Source organism: Musca autumnalis, unplaced genomic scaffold (genome assembly GCF_047663935.1).
Source record: "Musca autumnalis isolate F117 unplaced genomic scaffold, ASM4766393v1 scaffold_5, whole genome shotgun sequence".
Taxonomy (NCBI): Eukaryota; Metazoa; Arthropoda; class Insecta; order Diptera; family Muscidae; genus Musca; species Musca autumnalis.
The window spans coordinates 36,515,787-36,528,950 of record NW_027412088.1 but is presented as its reverse complement, the minus strand read 5'-3'; the positions used below and the strand labels follow the sequence as shown (position 1 = coordinate 36,528,950).

Genomic DNA, 13,164 nt, shown 5'->3' with positions numbered 1-13,164 from the left:
TCTATCCATATAGAAGCCTACTTCCCGATTTTCGGTATTTTAAATGTTTCAGTGTAATTATCACACCGAAATGGATGAAATTTGGTATTTAGTCTTCCATGGGGGTATAAAATATTCCAAAAAGTAATTATCTGTAAAGGCTCATGTCTTCATATAGCCTCCATAGAAGCGTACTTCGGTATTTTGGAAGTTTTAGCTTCATTAGACAGCCGAAATAGCTGACATTTGGTATTTAGTCTTCAATGGGAGTATGAAACTTTACACCTGAAATTTTTTGGTATAGGTCCACGCCTTTTCATAGCAATCATAGAACGGTTCCTCCCGATTGTCTGTATTTTGAAGGTTTCAGCGTTATTATCACACCGAAATAGATGAAATTTGGTATTTAGTCTTCCATGTGGGTATAACATATTTTAGAAGAGAATTATCAGTATAGGTCCACGCCTTCATAAAGCCCTCATAGAAGCGTACCTCCCGATTTCGGGTATATTAAATATAGTGCCCTCAATACACCACCGAATTTGGTATTTAGTCTTCGTTGGGGGTTTATAATTTTCCACCTGCAATTTGTCGGTATAAGTCCACGCCTTCATTTATCCCCATATAATCCTACTTCCCGATTTTCTGTATTTTGAAGGTTTCAGCGTAATTGCACACCGAAATTGATGAAATTTAGTACTTATTCTTCAATGTGGGTATAAAATAATCGAAAAAATAAATTGCCAGTGTTGGTCTACGCCTACATATAGCCCACATAGAAGCGTACATCCCGATTTTCGGTATTTTGAAGGTTGTTCGTTTAATATCCTAACGAAATAGCTAAAATTTGGCATTTAGTCTTCGTTGTGGGTATGAAACTTTCCACCTGAAATTTCTCGCCAAAGTTCCGCACCTTCAAATAGCCTTTAAAAAACATCCATTTCAAAAAATCAGACAGTATAGGTCCACGTTTTGGTATATCATCCATATTAGGGTAGCATCCATTGAAAAGTTTTGAAGATTTTAGTCACATTTTTCTGCCGAATAGCTTACTAATAGGGTTTTTAAGAATTTTGAGAAAATGTATCCAGCTTAGCTCCCATGAACCGGTATTGCCCAATTTTATGTATTCGAGGGTTTCTTGTGAAATGTTCGAACCGAGATTGCTGTAGTTTAATATTGTGTGTTATCAGAGGATACAAAAGTTAAATTCGGAAAAATATAAATTCTGGTACATATATATGTTTTGGTATATGCTTTGAAAAGAACAACGATGACGCCCCATATAAGTTCTTTTGAAGCGATTTTCATCAGTTAAGATATTCTGCTACTGCCAGGAATAAGAGGAAGAGCTAAGTACTTTCTTCAATACATTATTTCAATACAGTTCGTGATGGAGGGTATAAAAAGTCCAAAACTTAACGGCGCTGTTACTTTTTTTAGAATTTGCTTCTATATTCTTCAGAACACCAGACGTGTTCTATTTTTTCAGTTTTCGAACGTTGCTTCAGAGTTTCCCAGTAGTATTTGAGCGAACACAGGATAATTTATATATATTTCCTTCGTTTATTTAAATTAACTTTTATACAGTTTTTTAATAAATTCGTATAAAATACAGTATAACACAAATCCTTCAAAAATAAACTAATTGTATTCCCTGCAAATGTGTATTCGCGAGAACTATTGTTCTTTTTTACTTATTCTACTTTTCGCTTCTATCACCTTCTATTGTGGCCATAACTTTCATTTCTGTACCTTTTTCATCTTCGTCATCAAACACTTTAAGATTTTTAACATGATACCAAACACCACTGTTGCAGATTGTGCTTATACTAATGAAACATGCCGCCACGATGTTAAGAGTTAATCTAAAATAAGAATAACAAAAAACAAAATAATATTCAAAAATCTAACTTCATATTTATTCACTTACCTCAAACTGGCTGAATCATAAAGCCAACAATTACCCTTATTTGTACAAGTTTTACCCCAAACTAAACAATTTCGATCAAAAATCCAACCAAATAAAATTGGAGCTGGTACAAAACACACCAACGATATAAACATCACGCCAAAACCCATAATGGCCGATTTGTCTTCAGGAGGTACTGCTCGCATTGTAATCAACATATTGGCAGCTCTTCCCGTGGCAGCAAAGAATTTTATGGTACACATTACCACTAGGAAAGTTATGAATTGACTAGAACAATTAACAGGGCATGCTCCAGCCATTGCCTGGCCACCTGAACCCAATGTTGACTGAAACGAGGAAAAAAAAATAAAAGTTAATTTAAATATTCTTTAACAAGAATTTCGTTTAATAATCTGCGAACTTACATTCGTTCCATTCATTGTTGAGTTATTGAGGTCTGTTAATGTTATCGGTTCAAAAAGTGGATTTGTGTTTAAAGTTTGGTTTGACACAGTGGGTATGCAGGAACAGTCATAATAACTCTAAGGGTAGAAAAAAATAAAGTATTGTCTATTCCAGAACCTGAAAAAATCTGCTACATATTTTTGAAATGTTTACAATTTTTTATCTATATATTTCAAAAATAGTAGATTCTTACTGGTTCTGGCAAAGAGCATTTTTTATTATTTTAAAATTATTTTTAAATTTTTACCTTAACTCCTTTATCATCCATATATTCTCCTTTACAACCAGCATGACATGGTGAAATATATGTCCTCTGATCTTCCCCACATACCGGCATATAACGGACATAATCACAATGACAAATGCTGTTACAACTCAAGCTTGTATTTAGAACACTGGGCAACGGGAAGCATAAATATAGTAAATACATATATCACATTATTTTACTGTTACCTTTACCTGTCATTCGGATTATTTATTAAGGAATTATCATTTGCCGCACAACCAATAAAAGCATAGGCAATCATACCAGCCAGTGTAACAATATCCACCAAAATGTTCCATGCAGCCAGATAACGAGCTCTTGGCTTAAATTTTGATATGATAACACCCGAAAGTAAAATACCTACAGCTGAAAACACCAATGCGACTGTGCCGGTAACCATGCTGGAAATTATAGAAAAAATACAAAAACATTAGAAAAAAAACCTGTAATAGCGCCGTTAAGTTCGGCCGGGCCGAACTTTTTATACCCTCCACCACAAGTTGTATTGAAGTAAAATCATAATCATATATCATAACGTCGATCTATACCGATCAATTCCTGGCGGAAAGTTTTTAGATTCAAAGAAAACTAAATCAAATTTCCGATTTTTCGGCAAGATAATGTTGTTAAAACTTCTAAAGTACTGAAAATCGAGAGGTACGCTGGGTGATATAGGGTGAGGTGGACCTATACTGATAATTCTCTTCTGGAATATTTTATAACCCCCATGAATACTAAATAACAAATTTCAGTAATTTCGGTGGAATATTGACGCCACAACTTTCAGAATGACGAAAATCGGGAGGTAATGACAAATTTAGTGGGGAAAGATGTACTGTTTTATGGGGGCTATTTAAAGGCGTGAACCTATACCAACAAATTTCTGAGGGAAAGTTGTATACTCCAACGAAGACTAAGTTCCAAATTTCAGCCATTTCGGTGGAATATTGAAGCCACAACCTTCAAAAAGTAGGGCCAATACGCCCAATAAAGATTAAATACAAAATTTCAGCCATTTCAATGGGTTATTGAGGCAACAACCTTCAAAATAACGAATATCGGGAGGTTCCTTCTATATGAAGACGTGGACCTATATCGACAAATTTCAGGTGGACAGTTTTGTACCCCCAACGAAGACTAAATACAAAATTTCAGCCATTTCGGTGTGATATTTAGCGCAAAACCTTCAAAGTACCAAAAATCGGGGGTACCATTCTATGGTGGCTATATGAAGACGTTGACCTATATCGAAAAATATCAGGTGGATGAAGACTACCCCCCACGAAGACTAAATCAGGGCTTCGGAGTCGGAGTTGGAGTCGGAGTCTGGAGTCGGAGTCTAGCAAATTTTGCTGGAGTCGGAGTCGGAGCCGGAGTCGTGAAAAAAAGCTCGACTCCGACTCCGGGCAACAATCTGTTTTACATTTATCAAAATTTGTCAAATCAATTTAAATTATTTAAATGATCATAATTAAAAAAACTCTTAATCTCTATATTGACTACAAAATGCATATCGGAAACATTTTTGGGTCAATTGATTGGAATAATGATTGCATGTTCCAAATATACTTAGAGAAGATCTTTTAGAAGATTTACAGGCCATTTTATAGAAGACTCGCTGGTCTTCTCGTGTTGTTTTTTATTACAAGTCATTTATGTCTGGTGTGAAAGAACCTGTTGGACTTTTATGAAAGACCTTGTAGTACTTTAAGGGAAATCGTACGACATATTCGGTCTTTTGAAGAACCATGAGTCTTTTATAAAGAAGTCTGCTTTTTTTATAATAGAATAGTGTGTGGTTATCTATAAGTAAACCTACTTAACCATATCTCTCTCTATTTAAGGGGATATTCCTATGCTATCCTGTTGTTCTTCGATGAGATGAGATCAAATGATTTTTCGATTAAGCCATGCATCTGGGATAAATTTGTCAATATATTTATGCTGAGGAATGAAAAATATTTAACAAATTGACGTTAAATTATGAGCATAGGATGGTGGATATATAAATTTCCAGAACTATTCAATCATTTCCGATTGTCAGTTCGGCTTAGTCATACCAAACGTTGGTTTAACTTGTATTCTTTTTGAGGTGGTAGACAAAAGACACTTTCCACCATAAGATACTACTCGTAACTTGTCATTCTGTTTGAAACACATCGAAATATTCATCGGGAACTTTATAAAGTATAAAGATGTAAAATTGCCGGTATAGGTTTACGATTTAGTATAACGGCACGGCTCGATTTTATGTATTTCGAAGGTATTCCTTTGTCACATTACGTGGTGCAATACGTAAAAAATAACTATGGTGAACTATAACTATGATGAAGAGTTATGTAGACAAAGGCCTACAAGTGTAAATCAAAATTCTTAACGGTTTGAAGAAAATGATCCCTTTTGACATAAAGGTTTCAAGTAACCTTAACCACGAAAGTGTATGTTAAGGGGCAATACGCTATTTTGGTCGTCTATCACGATGCGTTCCATAACTCAAAAAATTACAAAGAGTGTTACCGGTCAGTAATAATGGTAATTTGGTATTTCGAGTCTCATTGGGTACATAAGTCAAATTCGGAAAATTGTAAATATACTCGTATGTCGGTGTTCAGGTAAATAAACCTTGTAACGATTGCAGTTGCTTTGAAGGGTTTTGCTACATGTTCTGAAGTGTGAAGTATGCTGAAGTGCTTGTTACTTTGTATTCCGTATTGTCAACGAGAAAAAAACTAACAATAAAGGTCTATGTTTTGGTATCCTCCCAATGTAATGTATCTTGAAAGTTCAAACTGAGATGACTGTAATTTAAGTTGTGAATTTTATTTTATCTATTTTCGGAGTCGACTCCGGAGTTGGAGTCGGAGTCGGAGTGGAGAAAAAAAAAATGGACTGGAGTCGGAGTCTGACCAAAAATGACTCGACTCCGAAGTCCTGGACTAAATGCCGAATTTCAGCAATTTCGAGGCCAACCTTCAAAATACCGAAAATCGGTAGGTACCGTTCTATGGGGGGCCAATATAGCCCAATACCGAAATTCGGGAGGTGCCGTTCTATGGGGTCTATGTGTCCTATGGGGGCTATATTAAGGCATGGACCTATACCGACAAATTTTACATGGAATGTTTAATACCCCAAGTGAAGACTAAATACCATTTTCAGCCGTTTCGGTGAAATATTGAGGCCACAACCATCAAAATACCGAAAATCGAAAGGTGCCGTCCTATGGGGGCTATAAGAAGACATGGACCTATACCAACAAAAGACTAAGTACTAACTTTCAGCCAATTCGGTGTGATAATTAACCTAAAACCTTCAAAAAACCGAAAATCGGGTGGTACCGTTCTATTGGGGCTATATCAAAACGTGGACCGATATAGCCCATTTGCAATACCAAACATCCTAGGAGTAATAGAAACTTCTATACCAAATTACAAAGCTCTATCTTAAAAATTGCGATCTGTATCTTGATTTCAACAGACGGACGGACGGATAGACGGAAAAACGAATATGTTTACATCGACTTAGAATTTCACCCTGATCAAGAATATATATACTTTATAGGGTATATATTTCGATGTATAACAAACGGAATGACAAATTTAATTATACCCTCCATATTATGGTGGAGGGTATAAAAAAGTTCACGCACAAATCGATTTATGGGGTGAAAAAAAAATTCAAAAATGATTTCCTGTTGCACGAATGAATAAACTTGAGCCTACTAATAACTTAAATAACGTTTATACCATTCAAATATTGAAAAAGGTCACGCACCAACCACTTTGAAAATTTTTTTAGTTTTTTTTTTTAAAGTTATATCTTTGAACAAAGCGTTTACGACATTTTTATGATTTTCAGAATTAAAGAAAATGGGCTAAAACCATTCTTTTTTTGTGCTGATGCACTGTTAAAATCGTCGTCTCCTCATGAATGTTGTACGCTAGTGTCATGTGGAGGCACCCTGTTACAGTAATCTGGGCGGCATTTGTCCAATACTTCGTGATAACATTTGGATACGTCTGGTGCATATAATACCAGCCTATTGCTTTTTAAGAGGTCATCAAGGTTTCATTGTCTCGATACCAAGTTGATTCGATAAAAACACATTTTTGACAAACTTTTGAAGTCAGTATAACCAGATATATAACTGAAAATAAGCTTTGTAGTCACACGACATAAACAAAATAGCATAACCTTTTATTTCTCACTTAATTTATTAAAGGTGGTTTCTGCGGGACCTTTTTTCAAAATTTTTATGGATTATTAGTTTTTATAGTCAAAAATAGGCAAAAGGTCATTCATTCGTGCAACAGGAAAAACTATTTGTAATTCATTTCATAGTAGTTCCATTTCGATAGAACTTTCCGCTTCCAAGCAAAATCCTGAAAATCTAAAATTAACCTAAAATGTGAAATTTGACCACGATTTGAATCCACAAAAAAATCCCAGTTGTATGCGGTTTTCATTTAAAGTTAGTTAAGAGCACCGTACATGACGTTGTTTTGTAAGGAGGCGATATAGTCTGGGCATTTTCCCAATTTGCACTTCTATATCTCAAATATGGTAAAATCTTAGAAAATACCATTAAGGTCAATATTGTAGAGAATTTTCACTGCTACAGCATTTTTAATGTCTTTAACGATAAGACATGCGATTTCCAAGAGAAAACCGTGAAAGCCTAAAACAACCCTAAGAATCTGAACATTGACCGCGATTTGTTTGAAAATCCCTCCGAAATTTTTTTGTTTTTTGACTTTTCTCACCTATGAACTTTGTAGTTTCAGAATCCGCAAAAACTTCCCAGGTGTAAGCACCTTTCATTTAAAGTTAGTTAATGCGTACCGTGCGTTGTCTACAATTTATTGTGGGCGTGGCGTTGTTGCACATTTCTGGAGAAAGAAATAGCTAATCCTCAGAAACCATAACAAATATCGTGTTCATTCTTTTTTGTTAAATATGTAGGATTGCTGCCTTTAATAATTATTTTAATAAATTACTCTAGCGTTTACATTTAGTGAGGTATTTTATTTTTCCCCATGTACTAATATTAGTGAAATAACTATTTTAGTGGACTAGAACTTTTTCCGAACGACATGGAGCAGCAGTTCGTTTCCGCAAAATATTTCTGAGAGCGTCCTGTTCAGCCCATATATATTTTTGTACCAGTCCCGTTTCGTCGGTTTAACACTTTTTTAAAATTATTAAAATTACATGATTAAAAATATGTTTTTTTCCATACCGTTTCCCATATTAATTATAGTTTTTTACACAAATGGTAATTTTTTAAGTACAGTATAGTCTCGATAATCCGGACAGTCGTTAATCCGGAGACTAAAAATAATTACACTGTAGACTCGGTAATCCGGACACACTGCAATTTGTTTTCCTCAATTCTCATTAGTTTTCTGCTACATTGATTTATTTCTGTTGTTTATTTTATTGATTGCAGTGGTAATGTGGTTTTTTATTAATAAAAAATAAATTCTACGCAAAATTTATTCGTTGTGAGAAAAAATGAGTCTTAATTTTGAAGCTTCGCGCGAAGAGTGGTCTTTGCAAACGTAAAGTGCTGAACATTATTTGGCTTAATTGGCTCAAAAAGCCAAAAGCATCATGACGATTGGACTTAACCACCCGTGAAATGGAAAGTGGTTCCTAAATTTATTAAGTAATTTTTTTAAGTTTTTTATTTCCTTTTTATTATAATAGAAAATAAGAATTTTTTCCTATAATGCTCTTAACTTATGGCTAAAGTCATTCGAAATTTTAGGTATTACATCCCCGAAGGGACAAGGTATACTTCTCTCATATTATTGAGTGCATTCTAACTCTTATTAGCTAAATGAGATGGGAACTACTTTTTATAGCAGAGTGCGAATAGCAAGTCTTACTTGCTTAATTTATTCAGGAAATTTCGCCAAACTCACATTGAGCGGTATCTTTGCCACATTTCAAAAAGTTGATTTTTTCTCGTGCGCAAAGAAACACTCTGATCGAGAATTTCTTTGCTAGAGTTTAGGTAGTGCCATCGATCAGAGTGTTTCTTTGCGCACGTATCTATTTGAGCTAGCAATTGACACTTGGGTATAAAAAGTTTCTTGTTGAAAAACAAGAAATAAGGGAACTGATGAAGATCTGTGGCGAGATCTGAAACTATAGTATTCCCTGCCTTACCCCTTGGTAAACATCGCCAATTTTTCCCACTAATAAATTAAAGTTGTTTTAATAAAATATTAAAACAACGACTATGGGATTAAGCCTGACTATTTTGAAAAACAAAATAGAAGTCATCATCCCAAACAAAAAACGCCAACCCTCCTAAGTTTTTAATTTTTTTTTTATTTCCATTTTTTCAATCATTTTTCTAGTTTTTTTTTTTTTGTATTTTTATAGCTTATTTACTGGGTTTTGATCATTTTATATATATATAGGAAGATATACAAATCCCAAAAATACTCATATTTTGATGAAAAATAGTACAAAAAACTGAAAATTTTTACTTTGTCAGCGAATTCCTGTGCAACTACTAGACTGAATTCTATCAGTTCAAAAGTTACAGAATTTTGACCGGGAAAAACGATTCTGAGGCACTGTGCGTCGTGGGATTTCTGGATAATTATGTGATGGTCTTCGCTACTTGAGCCCACCTGCTTGAAGAGACAATTACTCTTTTGCCATATATTGTTATCAAAAATAAATCTCTTGGGAATTCTCAACCACCGAAGCAAAGTTAAATACTCAGCTACTTGTGCGCTGTTATCATAATTTTAATTTTATCACAATTTTAACACTTTCAATATTTAATTTATTTATTTATGTTTAAATAAATAAGGAAACACGCTTCACACAATAATCAATGAACTAAGCATTTCCTCTAATCGCGATCAATTAATTAATTTCCCCATGAATAAAATTTATCTACAAGTGGCAATAACATTTAACACTTGTTCAATATTATTACGGTTTGTTGTTCGGTGTACCTTATCAATTTCGATTTCAAACACATTAGCGCAAAATCATCAATCGCCAATAACCATAATATTGTCATTGTACACTTACCTTGACGTAGATGCGGTTTGTCGATATTGAATTTCTATGTATTTGGCGGTAAATATCCAATACGGAGTATAGCCAAAGAAATAGAAAGTGTTCGATAACATATTGCAGAAAATGATTTTGTTCTTAAAGAACAATTGGAATGTTTGGAGCATATCCTTGAAGGAAGTTTTTCGCTTTATCTGTTCCACAGATACACCCATATTTTCTTCTTTTGCTCTGAGTTGTTGTGCTTTACGGCGTGCAGCTGTCATGGGCAACTCTTTGGGGAACATGAACATAAACACGCCAAAACAAAATATGAGACCAGCAGTTATTAGCCAACCCATCCACCAGGCACCCAACCAACGAGAGTCGCGATTGGTAATAATTGGTGTTAAATATGGTGCAATGTAGACGCGTAAACATAATGAGGCTAAGGTGTAGCCCAAGGAGGGTCCTAGTAAACCAAAGAAGTAGGATATACCTTTATAAAGGAGAAATATTAAAAGCTATTTTACAACTTTTAGTTTTTTTCATACTTAACATGGCTGGAGCTTTGGACTTTTCGGTGTTATCATCCATATAGGAAACACCCAAGGTATAGTATAGAGAACCACCCACACCGGCCACAAATTGGGCTATGAACATTAATATCTGTGGCAACAAGCTACCTTCCCGTACCTCACATTCCACCCCTGTGCCATCGTTGCGACAAAGTATTTTTTGCCTTTGTTCTTCTAAATCTTGCAAGGAAATATTAATATCGGCTACTGCTCCATATTCCTTGGTCAAACTTAGGGCATCATCTCCGGGGCCATAAATGAAATGAGGTGTTACAGTGAGCATGCAAAAAACAATCAGCGTTAGAAGACCTAGGACAAAAGCCTATTATACATCTTGACATAGTTTTTAACATCTACAACATACCAAAACCCATCCAACGTGGTCGATGTTTTTTCCCTGCATAATAACCCAAAAATGCCGAACACAAAACCTGGCTCAAATCATTACCAATCATAATCATGCCAGTATTTCGGGAGGGGATTTTGAAACGTTTCTCCAGCGTTGAAATTGTGCCATGAAAATATGAATTTGTCATGGAGAAAACACAACCGACCAGGCCATAAATAATCACATATGCCGTTTGATTTGCAAATCTGAAAGTAAACAGAATTCAAAATGAATATTTTTAAATAATGTTTAATGAATTTTAAAATTACTTTTGCACAAATTTCCCCTTGAAACACCAAAAACCACATGTTGTGTCTTCAGTCAGTGGCATATCCTCCAGGATTCGTTTAACTTCTTGGGGATCTATGGATTTTTGTTTATCCAAAAGTTTTTTGGTTGATTCCGGATCATTTTGCTGATCACTGTCGATTTTGGCCATTTTGTCCGTTTGTAGTTTTCAATTTCACTTTTTCTTTTTTTCAGTTGCCTTCAATGTTTTTTCTTGATACCGCATTGGACGAAGTCTCACACGAAGTCTAATCTGAAAGGTATGAATTGCGCTGGGCATTAATGACAGGTGCCAAAGTTTTCTTTTTGTTCTTTAAGAGAGTAATATTCTTATCAGCCTTTGCAATTCTCACATAAATTAAACATGCTGAGGCATTAGCCACACCGACCATTTAATGTGCTACACCAATATATTAAATTTATTAACTACTTAGGTGGGCTCTCTGCAGAATATTTGTCCTACGACGTCGATACCCACCTTCTTCTTTCAAAGCACATTTCTCTCAACACAACACGTACTGCCTCATCTGCTTGAGCAAGTACCCATACTTAGGAATCATATTCAAGCACGGGTAATATCAATGTTTTGTGAATTATAATTTTATTCTGAGGAGATGTGGCTTTGTTTTTAAACTGCTTACTTAGCCCAAGTAGTATCTCTTGGTCAATATCATTCTTCTTATTTTACAACTGATGTTTTTATGGTCAATGACGTTTTTAACTACCTCAAAGTTATAAATAACAACTGGTCGGAGTATTGTAGATGCATTGCGCGTAGATACCATCAACATAGTCTTATCGCCGCTTACTGCCAGACCCACTTTAGCAGATTTCCTTTAGACTTTATTAGAGGTGCCAGTTACTTTGTTGGCAGGTCGACCCATCATGTCAACATGTCGTCGACATATGTAACTAACGTGTGGCGTAAATTGTGCCAATTCTTTTGCATCTCGTATAAAATGTTTTTTACTACCAGCAGTTACAGTGTTTTAAAACTAGAATGTAATTTTTCTCTTAGTCTCGTATATTCTTCTTCGTGATGGGATCTCTCAAATAAACTGCTTGCCGTTTACTGTCATTTAATTTTGTCACCATGTTTAATTAAAATGTAAGCGGTTACTTATTGAGGCTAAGAGAAAAAGTATTTTCAAGTTTTTAGAGCATTTAAAAATAAAACACTGTAACTTATTTATTTTTAATTATTTTTGTATTTTTATTTTTTTTTAGTAAATATATTTTACTATTTTGAACAACCTGCTCCGAATTTCCGAACAATCTCCACCACGGTAAAGCAATTTTAAATGGAAGGAACTTACACCTGGGAAGTTTTTGCAGATTCTGAAACTACAATGTTCATAGATGAGAAAAATCAAAAACAAAGCAAAAATCGCGGGAGCGTTTTTTAAATAAATCGCGATTCATGTCGACATTAGGTGGGGTGGTTTTTAGGTTTTCACTATTTTGCTTGGAAACCGCAAGTCATATCGAAATGGGAATAGAGAAAATATTATAGCAGTGAAAATTGTCTACAGGACTGACTTTCATGATACTGTCGTAGATTTTACCATTTTCGAGATATAGAAGTTCAAATTGGGACAATGGAGTGACTGTATCGCCTCCTTATAAAACAATGTCATGTACGGTACGCCTTAACTAACCTTAAATGAAAACCGCTTACACCTGGGAAGTTTCTGCGGATTCTAAAACAGCAATGATCATAGATGAGAAAATTCCAAAAACGAGAAAAATGCTGGAGGTATTTCTAAATAAATCGCGGTCAAAGTTCACATTTTTAGGTTTATTTTAAGTTTTTGCGATTTTGCTTGGAAACCGCAAGTCCTATCGAAACGGGGCTAAAAAAATGTTGGAGCTGCCAAAATTCTCTAGAGGATTGACTCTTATGATTTGCTCCTAGTTTTACCATTTTTGAGATATAGAAGTTCAGATAACATTTTTAGGCTCTTTTGTTAAGCTTTCGAGATTTTACTTGAAAACGGCAAGTCTTATCGAAATGGGTCTGGAGAAAATCTTGTAGCTGTGAAAATTCTCTACAAGATTGGCTTTCGTAATTTTTTTCCTAGGTTGTACCATTTTTGAGATATATAAGTTAAAGTTAGGAAATTACAGCCATAACATTGTTTTATAAGGAGGCGATACAGTCAGTGCATTGTCCCAATTTGAACATCTATATCTCAGCTACAATATTTTCCCTACTCCCATTTCGATAGTACTTGCGGTTTTCAAGCAAAATCGTGAAAACATAAAA

General features: G+C 34.8%; 1 protein-coding gene across 1 annotated transcript; it reads right to left on the bottom strand.

Annotated features, from left to right (window-relative positions):
• Nucleotides 1-1,681: 1,681 nt before the first annotated feature.
• LOC141406307 (solute carrier organic anion transporter family member 74D-like) lies at nt 1,682-11,142 on the bottom strand. The gene is given in 8 exon segments (XM_073991563.1): nt 1,682-1,847; nt 1,913-2,433; nt 2,604-2,751; nt 2,816-3,022; nt 9,681-10,143; nt 10,199-10,531; nt 10,587-10,816; nt 10,880-11,142. Coding segments are annotated over 8 exon segments (2,238 nt in total). The 5' UTR covers nt 11,050-11,142.
• Nucleotides 11,143-13,164: the final 2,022 nt, after the last annotated feature.